Here is a 12,831-nt window from a genome sequence, read left to right as displayed (position 1 = left end):
ACACTAGAATATAAAGGCAAATATTATGTAATCTTTAAGAATACCCATCAGAAATAATGTTTTACTCTAAAAAGAACTTTTCTGCATCAAACACCTACACTTCCCCACCCCCCTCACCCAGGGCAGTGAAAGAACAAGAAAAACAAATTCTTTTCAACACACTTTTTAAAGTGTTTTTCTACTTACTTCTGAACCTCTATCTCCTTTCAGTCCTTGCTCTCCCAGTTCACCTGGCTCTCCCTTTGGAAAGAACACAATAAATAGGCAAATAACATAATTTGAACACAAATGAAAATGTAATTCCAACAACCAATAAAGAAACCTCACTTTTTGAAACACTTACTGGAGGTCCCTGTTGTCCAATTGGTCCTCTAAGCCCTGGAAGACCTATGTGACCCTGGGAAACAGAAAACACACCATATTGAAATATACATAAATCAGGGTAACATGCTCAATAAGCTCCACATCTACTTCTAAAACCCATCTTGGGAGGTATTGAGTAGCCCTAGCTCAGCTGATTTCACCTGCATAAAGTGTGCTTAGCTCTCTGGAGTTTAGACCTTAGGGAGCTTTTCTTCTTTATACTCTCTATTTCAAACTCACTGAAGAGGATTATGTCTGTATTTTAAATATTCCTGGATTTTCATGAGCACAGTCTATGTTCGGTTCTTTGATTTACTACCATGCCTATCCTCACTTCACTGTCTGTTCAACTTAAACATGATATTCCAAGTTAAGAACTGTTCTGTATTTCAATAGACAAGAATAGTTACTATCCATTTGTGTTTGCTGAAAGACTGCATACAATTAATGAATAATTGTTAGAATTAGAGAATAATTTAGGTTGGAAAGGATCTCATCTAGAGCAACCAAGCTTAAGAAGAACCACTGGGCTGTCTAGGACCATTGCCTAGTTGGGTTTAAATTGGAGTGTTTTCTTGTGTTCAGATAGAGCATTTCATGTGTCTCAGTTTGTGTCCATTGCCTGTCACATAGTGTGTATTTATACACACTAAGATTCCCTGCCCAAGTTTTCTTTTCTCCAGGTGGAAGAGTCCTTGTTTTGCCAGCTCCTCCTCATATGAAAGATGCCCCAGTCTGTACTAAGAACACATCAGTGCAGTGAGGCAGCAGCATATGCATCTTTGTGCATATGTGAGAGATGATGATACTTTTGCTGCATGACAGCAGCCACGTTCAAATGGAAAGCATTAAAAAGCAAGTGGTATTACCTTATAGCCCTCATCACCAGTTTCTCCTCTATCTCCACGTTCCCCAGTGGGCCCCTGTAAAAAAAGAAAAAAGAGCACAATGCAACAGCTGAACTGAAATACTGCAGCAAGAAAGTGAAGAACATGACCAGCCAGACTGAATGGAAGAATCAAAATATTACATTTAGCTTGTCTAAAGGAATAAACATTTTTTTCCTAAACAAAATACACTGCAGTCAGACAGGAAGCTCCATCTAAACTATTTTCTAACCAAAGAAGCTAAAAGATAGCCCTTGTATGGGCAAAAAGAGAATAGGAACATTGAGCTCATCAGAAGTTCTGATACATGTGTATATTCCATGGTATCAGAATTATGAATCTCATGAATGACCACAGTTTGTTTTCAGGGAAGGTAAGGAAAACTCTTGTGTGATTTCCATAAGACAGCATGTAGTAAATGAGGTTGTCTTTCACAATGGCTTGCTGCACTCAGAATTTGCCTTAATTCTGAAGGTCATCCTAATAAGGAGGCAATCTCAATCCCTCCGGTCACTTCTCAGAAATGAGAACTGAGCAAGGGTATCACTGGCATTATTTATTGGCTGATAGTTCTTACTGCTGCATTCTGACACCTTACTACCCCTACTTTAGGGAAGTCCCTTGCTCTAACCCCACAGAAGAAATGGGATTTTCCCCCCAAATTTAACTCTTGTTGCAACAAATTTGCCAAATTTCATTCAGAGGGAAAAATGATGGAATAAGGAAACGTGCACAGAAAGTAAGACTGGCCAAGATTGTGACATCTAGCACTCATCAGATGAAATAAGGTTAGCCTTTTTTGTTTCTGAAGTAAAAGCAGATAAAGAAAACTTGGCGAGGCATAGATAACTGAAGTACATCAATTGGAAATGAACAAATTGGCCAGAACCATCAAGATATACTGTAATGCAACTGCTTCTGTACTCTCCAAGATTTCAGCATGTTCCTGGCATGTTTCCTCAGGGGAATCTGCAGAGTGAAGAGACCTTGCTTGCAATGTTTAAGCAGTTAAATCAGCTACAAGAGAATCAACTGAAGTCTCCTCTCATGCACTGCCAAAATTAAAAAAAACCCTTGCCTAGGCTGTCTTTGGTTACACCTGGGCCCTACAGCCCCTGCTTTTTGGGGAGTGAGGTACAAATACAAAGACTAATCTGAAGAGAAGTAGGCTATAAGTATTGCTTCTGGCACAAAGCCTTAATAAGATTTTGAGACTGCGTTTAATTTTTGGACATGCTCCTAGTTACTGCAAAGAGACACCTCACATGCAAACTTAGTGAACGTAAGGTTACAAAATGCAGCTATTTCTCTGAATCAGTTAAAATAGCTCTGTAGCAATAATTAAGTAAGTCAAAACATTCTGGTCAGGAAAGCAATTAGGTATAATTCAGTATAAATACAGGGGATAAACATAATGATTCAAAATGCACTGATCTAAACACAGACTGAAGGCATTAGCGTAATTAAACACAAAGCACAATCTCAAGCAGAAAAGAGCACATGGCTGCATTTTTCAGAGTGAGTTTATTAACGGAAAAGCCATTATTCTACAATTTTGCACAAGGAGGACACTGACTCCTTAGAAAGTGATAAGAAGTTTCAGAAAGAGCTCATTGTCTTGAGGTGCTAATATAATTTTTTTGAGAAACAAAGACCTACTGGTTCACCTATGGGCCCAGGTGGTCCAAGTACTGTACTGTCTTCACCTGGGTAACCCTGAAATAAAGGTAAACGTTAATTACATGTACTTGTAAGTTCAACATTGTCTGTAATCCATACATGATCAAATGTAGTACATCAGAAAGCATTTTGTACAGATTCTACTAGTGAATATGATGCTTTTAGTTTTAGGACAGTAGAAGCAATAACAGCATTTCAACACATACAATCTTTTTTAAGAAACAAATAGAACTAAAAACCTAAGTGTTTGCTCTGTTCTTAAAAGCAGATGTTAAAGGAGTATTTGAACACTGTCCATGTACTTAGGAATGGAAGAACAGAATATTTGAATAAGAGTGAAAATAAGAAAATTTCTTCTGGTGTCTGAAGCAATGTACTTAACACACACAAATAAGTGCCCAGAAAATTCCAACAGCCTGAACAGGTTCATATTATTTTTCATTTTAAATATGAGTGATCATCATCTAAAGCAATAGGGAAAATAGTTATGTATTTATTTACATATTTAACACAAAGAGACACATATTTTAAATATTATTATAGGTATCAGAAAGTGCATTGAACTGCATTTCCAGAAGCATCAAAGCAAGCTAAACTTCTAGCTCCCAACAATTTCATGTAGATACTGTTTCTGAAAATCTTTTCAGAAGCCACTTATAAAATCCTCAGTAACTATCTACTAGCAGTGTTCACTGCAAAACTGATCCTAATACAAGGGTATATTTCTCTGCCTGGTGCAACTCTAAACTAACCTTTATGAAGGGAATCCCTGTACCTCCCTGGGGCCACAGGAGCTTCACTTGGCATGCATGTTTCCAGGGCTTGGGGATTAAAAAACAGCGAATTTAACCCTAAAAAACCAAACTGAGGCAAGTTCCTGCCCCTAACATCTTATATGATATAAGGGGGCTTATATGAAGCATCATAATTGGATCTTCAAAATCCATGGGTTAAGTGAATGTGTCTCAGTTCCCACACTGATTATTCGTATCAGCGGTGCTAACTGAGGGCAGTGGTGCTATATGATACAATAGAATGTTTTACTAAACAACAGATACCTTGTTTTTTGAAACCTGAAACGTTCCAAAAATAATTCAAAACTCTGCCTCTGAATGATCTGTTTCTCCACTTTGTAATGCTTTGCATATTCTCTCACAGTACTGAATAAATGGGGGCTTTTGCTACATGCTGTGGAAATCATTGAGTATGCAGTAATATTTCTACTTTTGTGGTTATCCAAACCATAAGAAAGAATAATCCATCTTCATACCTTTTCTCCTTTGGGTCCTGGCGGCCCTGAAGGCCCTGCAGGACCTTGGTGACCCTAAAGAATGAAAGAAAACAAAAATTAGTTCCAATGCAAATACTTAAAGGAATAATTAATTCCGAACTTTTGTTTAGCTACTTGTTGCCATTATTTTTGGCTGCTTGCTAAAAATGCTACATAGTGATGTGGGACAAAATTAATGGGTGCTGGCAGAAAATTTATTGTGTGCAGGAAAAGCTGTGCACAATAAAATCCACATATGACAATCACCAGAGAACAGCAATTTTTATTCAGTGATACAACATTTTTATGTCATTCAGCTATTTCATTCCATCAGTGGTTCTGTTAGTGAAACTGCCTAACCAGTAAGCAGAGGAACTGCCTTGCATAATTGTCTTTATAATGAATAGCTGTAGTAGTTTTATAAGAGAGTTATTAATGAATAGAATGGGAAGCACCGGAAAAACAAAGGAAGGTTTCAGATCTGATACAAAAAAAATGACTGCTTGTGAACTTGCAAAAAACAGCCAGCATTGCTTAATGCCTACACTTCTGAGTAGGAAATCAGGTATGATACAAATGTGTGTATCTGACGCAGAAAACATTTGCATATCCTACAGTAAGGCTCCACATGATATTTGAAACTATTTAGAGAACCAGAGTTGCACATAGATGTGAGTGCATATGAATCAAGTCAAAAACTCACCCCATAACCTGGAATTCCTAGCTCTCCTCCAGGTCCCATTCCTCCTGGATGTCCCTGATAAATGCAATAATCAGTGATAGAAAAATCAATTTCCTTTTAGAATATTACAGCAACCTAAACTTTATAAAGTCACCTTCAGACACTGATATTTGAGAACCACAGATTACTTCATTGTTACTTTCATCTTCATTTGTTCATAATTAAGATCAAATGGATCTGAGGATTTCAGAAGTGTGGAAGAACTTTATGTGTTCAAGAGATACAATGCTGCACTCCAGGGCCACAGGGCTGGACCCTGGAGCTGCAATTTAGATACATGTTGGATGCATTTGGTTTTGCATCTTCCATCACACAATGTGAAGTTTGCATGGAGAACTTGTGATGAGTTCATAATGTTAGTGGAAATGCACTGAAATTAGTTAACTGCAGATTAGACACCCGTTCAATAGGGCTATAACAGTCTTCATCCAAAATGCTGTATTTGGCCATAGCTAAGGCTTTATATATGTAATAGCAAAGCCCATGATTTCTGTTCTTGGAGTCAGAAAGGTTTTAAAAAAAACCAGTAACATAAGTGAAGTTGCATCTTGACTGTGGAGTATATATACTCCATGGCACAACCTGCCATCCTGCTCTCTGATTGCCAGATCAAAAACCCAATGAGAGCATGAGATGCTTTCTAGCTGGTACATGAGTTTCTGTCTGGACAGGTGCATATATCTCATTCTAACATCAGAAGTCCAGGGCACAAATTAACAGCCAGGGGCTGGGAAGGACTTCTAGGTAGCATAAAGACCATCTGCATCTCCAGCTACAGCTTTTGCTATTTATACCTGGTACATCTGTGACTTTCCTTCTTTGGTGGAGAGACAGGCCACTGCTAAACCACAAACGCATGAGCTCTTAAATAAGCATATTGTGTACGTACCAAAGGGCCTCGAGTTCCTCTTGCACCTTTGGGACCAATTTTTCCAGGTTGACCAGAATCGCCAGCAGGACCAATCTCTCCAGGAGGGCCAAGCTGCCCTTTTTCCCCCTATTGGTGTTATTTTATTAAAAATAATTAGAGATTGAAACTACATTTCAAATGCAGTTTATGCCTAATCAAAGTGCGTAAGAGCATTATTTACAAGGAACAGTACATTTACATGTTGTTTACTGTAGTTATTAGAAAATCCAAATCCAGAATGCTGTAGAAAAAGAATCTACTAAAGACTGTCTTTCTTTTCTGTTTAGTCAGAGCTGAACATTTATTTATTTATTTTTTATAACATCAGAAGCTGTTCTGAGTTGCACACCCTGATTCAAATTTCATTTTCTTAAGGTATCAAATGCTGTCAACCATAAAATAATGATTACAATTGCTATGTCTAACAACAACAACAAAAAACAAAAACACCCCAAAAATAGCTTGAGAAGTAAAAGAAAACAGGCATGGACATAGGTTGAATATTTTAACATTAGACCATTAGTCTGCAGTATGAAATTATCAACATATAAAACCCATGGATGTCTTTCAGGGTGCTGACTGGCATTCCTCTGTGTCAAGAGACTAAGTGGAATTATTCTGTACTGTAAATTCAAGTTTCAGACAAAAGGAATGAAATTTGGGAAGATGATAAGTAGTACCTTCTTTCCCAAACGGCCCCTCTGACCTGGGTTTCCTGGTGTTCCTTCGGGACCCTGTAGATTTATGAGGGAGGCAAAAATAAATGATTGAGAAAGGCCGTGAAAACATGTTTAAACTGTGCTCCAAATTGGATAACTAAGCAGGCTTTTGTTATACAGGGAGGTGGGAGGAAAAATCTCATTAACTATTGCTATGAGGAAGTTAGTGTGGCTGTTTGAAGTTACAGCAGAAATAAATGTGTGCGAACATAAGGGATCACTTATCAAACCAGTGAAAAGGAACTGGACATTAAAAAAAAAAAAAAGACAAAAACTAAAACACAATAAATCTTGCCCAGACAGAAAGTATAAAGGAACAGAGTTGCTTCTGGATTTAGAGAAATACAATGCACAATTACTACTTAAGAAAGCCCTGGGGTTGTCAAGTGCCAAGAGCAGAGCCCTGACAAAATCTGCTGCAGAGGAGAGACCTAGCTCAGCGCATGGTGGGGCCCTTCCACTGCCAGCCCCATGGTGGTTGTATAAGTGGGTGTGCTGTCTGTAGATGAGGTCTGCCACGGAACTACAACCTCACTGCTGGGTCATTTCAAAAAATGACCCTTGGAAAAGACTGAAAGTGCCCAGAGCAAATTGGTCTCAATTTATCCGATGGCTCTGTGAAGGCAAGGAGGTAATTTAGCTTTAGGTAAGGTGAGATACACATACAATATTTTTAAAGACATTGTGGTTACAAGCCAGGGTAAATAGAGTTCAAACAGAATAGCGAAGCTCATTTTTTGCTTCATTAGCTTCTGTTTAAGGAAAATATAATTTTAATCTTAACCTCAGTAAAACTCCCAAAAAGGAAATTGATTTACTTGTTTAGACCAGGATGTTGTGATCTGTCCACATGTCTAGAATGAGGTCAAGCCAAAACTGTGATACAAACACCCCAGACTCTGGGGGGGATGAATGGAGAAAGAGGCAGCTCTGCAGCTACATTTGGAATGCGTGGAACAGAAATGTGAAAAATATGCTGCTAACCACATCCTCCCAAACTCTGAATCACCAGACTCGCCTGTCTCACTGAGGCACAGAAGTGCTGTTGATGTTTACTCTATACAAGTATAATTACATACAATGCAGATATATCAGGGCTGAGCTATTTTATGATAATTTTAATGTACAAAATATTCTTGCTTTTCCAGAATTGTATGTAAAAAAAAAAAAAAAAAAAGAATTGAAATTCAGGGTGATGATATTGTGCCAGAAACATCAGTTTTTCTGCAGTGCACCCTAAGCTGTGACAGTTGGAAAAATGCATTTTCTTCTTCCACTAGAAGAGTTGTTTGTAGTGAAGAGCCTAGGACTAAAGAAAGCAGATTATAATACTGAGGCATAGAGGATAGAAAGGACAGTTCTCACAGCCGGTGACAGCTGGCCATCCAAACTGCTGTTTACTCATACTCCATCATCACGTAAGAGCTGCAGTGAAGACAGCCAGGGGATTGTGAACGAATTTCTGATGTCTGACTTGAGGCTACTTATTTGCTTTAGAAGCTTTGCTCTAAAAGATTAGTTTACATTAAGTAGTTGCACAAATCTTCAGCAAAATATATTAGGTGAATGGATTGTAGGTGCTAGGCATGATGCCAGAACAAACAGCAAACTTAACTAGCAGTGTTAACTGTGGATCCCAAAGTTCATTTGCTATTTGACCTATGTGTGCATGCTGCCATTTCTTTCCATCTGTCATCTCTAGCTATTGGTGATCCTGTGATACGTCTATTTAATTCCTTTCACAGAAGCACCAAAATCTAGTTGGTTAAGGACTAAGTGTATTTTAAGAACAAAAAGAATTTTATTATCCCATTTTTCTTCTTCTTTTTTTTCTTTTTTTCTTTTTTCTCTTTCTTTCTTTTTATTTATTTATTTATTTTATATGCCTCATTGTAGGCCTGCTAACAAGGTAAGAAGAGAAGGTTCACCAAAGCACAGAAGCATGGAATGAAGAACGGCTGCTTGGCATGATAGTTTCTCTCTACTGGAAGTCAATTTCAGTACGAGTTGGAAAGCAACCATAATAATGTCTTAACACCACCTTGACAGCAGCATGGAAAGACCACTGCTAGGAAAAGCAGACCATCCTCCCATGTCAACTGATTACGAATCAGCAGTAGGTGTTATTTAGATTATGTGATACCTACTATGATGTGATACTTGTTTTAAGTAACTTTTGAACTACTCTGTATATCTCAACAAAGAAGGCCCTAATATCCACACCAGCACTAAGAAATCCTGTGCTGCAGTAATTTTGTAAATTAAGGCACCTTGATGTTAAATACATCTCTTCTTCCAGATATGTTATTTTTAGTCACTGCTGTTGTTGTTAAGGTATATTAAGTTAAGCATGTATTTGGTGAGAATATATTCAGTTGGAGCCAACACTGCTGTGCTCTTAGCTCTAGAGTTTCATTATTTACAGTGCTCAAAATGGCCACTCTTTGCCCCAAAGAACTTTAAACTAAAAGCTCAATAGCCCCAGGACAGTAAGCGAATTCATTAGTAGGGAAAGATACAAAGCAATGAAGTATTGACAGCACTATTTGTGATAGTATATGCATGCAGGCAGATTCTTTGGGCATTTTTTTTTTTTAAATTTAGAGAATAATTTAATTCTGTGCAATTACCCACAGTCTCCAAATTAAGGTGAGGATAGAGCCTAACAATAGAAGGTTGTCTGAAGAGAGCTCAAGTGAGAAAATCCAGGCTATATGGTGTATGTGTTGAGGTGACAAGTGTGAGGAATTAGTGTCTGCTGAGAAGTCCCAGATTTAAAATGAGGAAAATATTTGTCTCTCCAAAATCCTGAACTACATAGAAAGGGTAGACAAGCTAGTTCAGAGATTGTAATCTCTCGGTGAAAAGGAAAACAAGACAAAACAAAACAAAAATTACTAAAAAGTAAATGAACAAAAAGCTCACTTAACATTGAAAGCACTTACAGGAACACCCGCTATGCCAGGTTCACCAGGGGGTCCGGCACTTCCTGGTGTTCCCACCTCTCCTCTTTCACCAGCTTCTCCACAAAGTCCCTGTTCTCCAGGCTCTCCCTAAAGCAACACAAAAAATCTTTCATCAAGTTACAGCTCCAAAACTTATTCTTGAGAAAAGAGAATTCTAAATCTTCAAGTTTTACCAAAGAAAACAAACAAAAAAAAAAAAAAAAAAAAAAAAACCAAAAAAAAACACACACACACACAAAAAAAAAAAAAAAAACAAAAAAAATAGAACTAATGGGAATCTTTCCAGTCAAGACTCCAAGCTAAGGTAAAGCCTTTTCTACAGCTAATTCACACACTTATTCAACAGACTTTGCCTCATCCATCTGCTACTACTGTGAGGGTGTAATCATCCCTCCCCTGTCCTTGCACCTGTCATAGTCCCTGGCACAGTACTGTGAAGCATTGGGCTTGCTCTGTCTGGCACGATGTTCACAAGGGAAATATGCTGCACTGAGTTCTTCACTTTGAATTCCTCTGCTAAGTCATTAAGTTTCACAGAGCAGGTCTGTGTCATTTAGGCTTATACTAGACAAGGTTTTCCATGGTAAAACTACATGTACTCAAATGGGCTCTACTGAGTTTGTGTAATAGAGTCGAGAAAGGATATCTAGGCTTTTAAATTAATAACTCTTTTACCTCTGCTAAAAAAAAATGAACCTACCTTTGGGCCATCTCTGCCCTGAACACCATCTTCTCCTGGAGGTCCTGGTTCACCCTTACAAAAAGGAACAGTTAAAAAAAGAATTATTGCCACTGACTGAACTTCTCCAGACTTTCTGCCTCTGTTTTACAAACATTATCATTTTGGACTTCCTGGACCATGGACAACATTTATGGTGCTGTGATAGTTTTTATTTTGCCTTCATTTTTCACTTATTCACCGTGAAAGTTATAGCCCTGTGAACCTGAAGCACCAAGAACCACAAGAAATGATCAGCATTAGAAAAATGAAACATGGCTATGCTGGTATAACAATGAATATTTGGCCAGTGGCACTGAGATTGCTAAGGTTTGGAGTACAGAACATGTAATTACAGTAGCTTCAAAAATACACCTATTCTGTCCTAGATTTCTATGCTTCTGTGGATAACTACTGTGTTGGTATGTTCAGTGACTCAGCCTAGGGTCATAGGGTCATTTATCACCTGTAACCACAAAACAACATTTTACAGTGTTTGTCTTTCTTGGGGCCTGATCTTGAAAGACTGCGGCAGCTCACAACTTTTGATGCAGATAGTAGAACAGCAAATGCGACCTGCCCTCAACTAATAACATGGCATTTCAGTCATAGAAGTATGGTAAGTATGGAACTTCCATGTGGACTAGTATGAAGAATTTCTCTTCAACAATAACAGATGTAATTGTAGAATTCAACTTGCTGGAGATTTTGGGCAGGAGGAAAAGATGATAGCAAGGAGTTAATGGGACATTAGAGCAGCACAGTGGGAAGGCATAAGTTTAAAAGGATACAATTTATGCACTTTTACAAGTGCCCTGGATAAAAATCTGTCTCCAGCACTTGAAAAGACCTTTTCATCCTTCACAGGTAGGCAACTATCTGGGTCACATGAAAAAGGTAAGAAAGACATACAGAAGGAATAAGCAGGTATACAAGTGTTTGCTGAAATCAAGTGCTGATTGAGCTCATTCAGCACAGCACCAGAAGCAAATCACATGCATGAGACAGTGGTACATAGAGGCACCCTGCTCTGCTGGGGCAACAAAGTTCCATTATTTTGCCTAACTGCTACAGAGAATTGCTGTCATCATAACAGCTGGGCTGGATATCTTTGGATTTAGCTTCCTGCTCAAACCAGTAATTTCTCAGTAGCACTAGACACCTAGAAATATTTCAGCATTATAATCAATATACTCTCTTTAACTTACCATAGCATTGTAAATATTCTTTTAAAAGATATATGAAAGTAACTTATTAAATACTTTTCATACATGAAGGTTTTCTGACACATTCATAATGTATTTTCCTTTCTGGAGGAATGCTGATAGCTCACCCTTAAGCCTTGGTCGCCAGGTTCTCCAGCCTTTCCAGCAGACCCAGTGTCTCCCTGAAATGTCCCAAGAAAATTCAGTCAGTGGATGGCAAGGGGCAATATTCCTAACAGTGAAGAAGTTTACAGATAATGCAGTCATTATAACAATACTTCTTAATGGCTCACATCCTGTATCATTCTCTGCTTGGTTAATGAGTCAAATTGCTCAGATTTGCTTATAGGGAAACTGAAAAAATTAAATAGTCCAATAGAGTGATTTCAACATTTACCTTTGTGCCTCGTTCTCCCTGCAAGCCAGGTTCTCCTTCAGGGCCAGGAGGTCCCTGCGTGGTACAAGAGCTACTGTTACACATGGTCATCAGTAACTTTGCAGCTACCAAATAATACAGCCAAAATACAATCATAAATATGAAATGAGGCACTCGGAAAGCTGTATGTCTTAAAAATTAAAATAAGAAATCACAGTTGTTTGATCTTCCTGGAGACTGACAGAAGGAACGGGGACGGGGGAGTTTATAACTGTATCGCAGATGAATAGATTGTGAAGACACAGTAACATCACTAAGCTTGCAACTTTCACCATAAATTACTAGCAATCTGTGCAAAAATCTACCTTTTGCAAATCTTACTGACAACTCTGCCACTGTTTTGGCTTGAGTCCAAGTAGATACAGTCTTTGGAAAATAAATATAGAGGTTTTCAGATCACTTCTTGTAGAATTTACATTTAAACCTTTTTAAAAAAATTATTTTCAACTGACAGTCAGAAGACTGGGTTCTGGGTGACTGAGAAAGTGCACTTCTCTGAATAAGCCACATCCTTCTTGTACTAAGTGAGCTCACCCTTCAGCTAATACATTCTGTCATATTTCTTTCAAAGAGCTATTAAAAACAAAGCAAAAAATAGAAGCAAAAATTAGCAAAAAGACTGGCTGCAGCTGCTTTTGTTCATCTACCATTTGCAAAGACTTATGATTAATATCATTCCAGTTGCAAACTCCCAGTCTTGGATAAACTGTCTAACTGCAAGGAGCATGTTTCTCGTTCTTCTTGAATACTGATTGCTATAGATGTCATGACCGCACGCCCAACAACAGCTCACAACAGTAAGAGGCCCTTATTTTAGAAAGCTTATAAGTAAGACAGGGTCATGTTATTTAAATCAGCTACAGGTAATACAATAATTTGTGAACACATTATCTAGGCATATTCTGTTTGAGTGTTTCCAGTTACAATACAGATAA

The 12,831-nt window shown here is 38.1% G+C and overlaps 1 protein-coding gene across 4 annotated transcripts in view; it reads right to left on the bottom strand.

The window, feature by feature from the left end:
• Positions 1-12,831, bottom strand: part of COL24A1 (collagen type XXIV alpha 1 chain) — a 107,428-nt gene that overhangs the window by 17,618 nt on the left and 76,979 nt on the right. For all 4 annotated transcript variants that reach the window (XM_015870173.2, XM_015870175.2, XM_032446351.1 and 1 more), the window contains 12 exons: positions 11,858-11,911; positions 11,589-11,642; positions 10,238-10,291; positions 9,517-9,624; positions 6,533-6,586; positions 5,832-5,939; positions 4,904-4,957; positions 4,201-4,254; positions 2,910-2,966; positions 1,233-1,286; positions 344-397; positions 187-240 (listed from right to left, as the gene is read on the bottom strand). In XM_015870173.2, coding sequence (XP_015725659.1) covers positions 187-240; positions 344-397; positions 1,233-1,286; positions 2,910-2,966; positions 4,201-4,254; positions 4,904-4,957; positions 5,832-5,939; positions 6,533-6,586; positions 9,517-9,624; positions 10,238-10,291; positions 11,589-11,642; positions 11,858-11,911 — 759 coding nt within the window. The remainder of the gene's footprint in view (positions 1-186; positions 241-343; positions 398-1,232; positions 1,287-2,909; positions 2,967-4,200; positions 4,255-4,903; positions 4,958-5,831; positions 5,940-6,532; positions 6,587-9,516; positions 9,625-10,237; positions 10,292-11,588; positions 11,643-11,857; positions 11,912-12,831) is intronic.

This window comes from Coturnix japonica, chromosome 8 (genome assembly GCF_001577835.2).
Source record: "Coturnix japonica isolate 7356 chromosome 8, Coturnix japonica 2.1, whole genome shotgun sequence".
NCBI classification, from domain to species: domain Eukaryota; kingdom Metazoa; phylum Chordata; class Aves; order Galliformes; family Phasianidae; genus Coturnix; species Coturnix japonica.
This window is presented reverse-complemented; position numbering and strand designations above follow the sequence as displayed.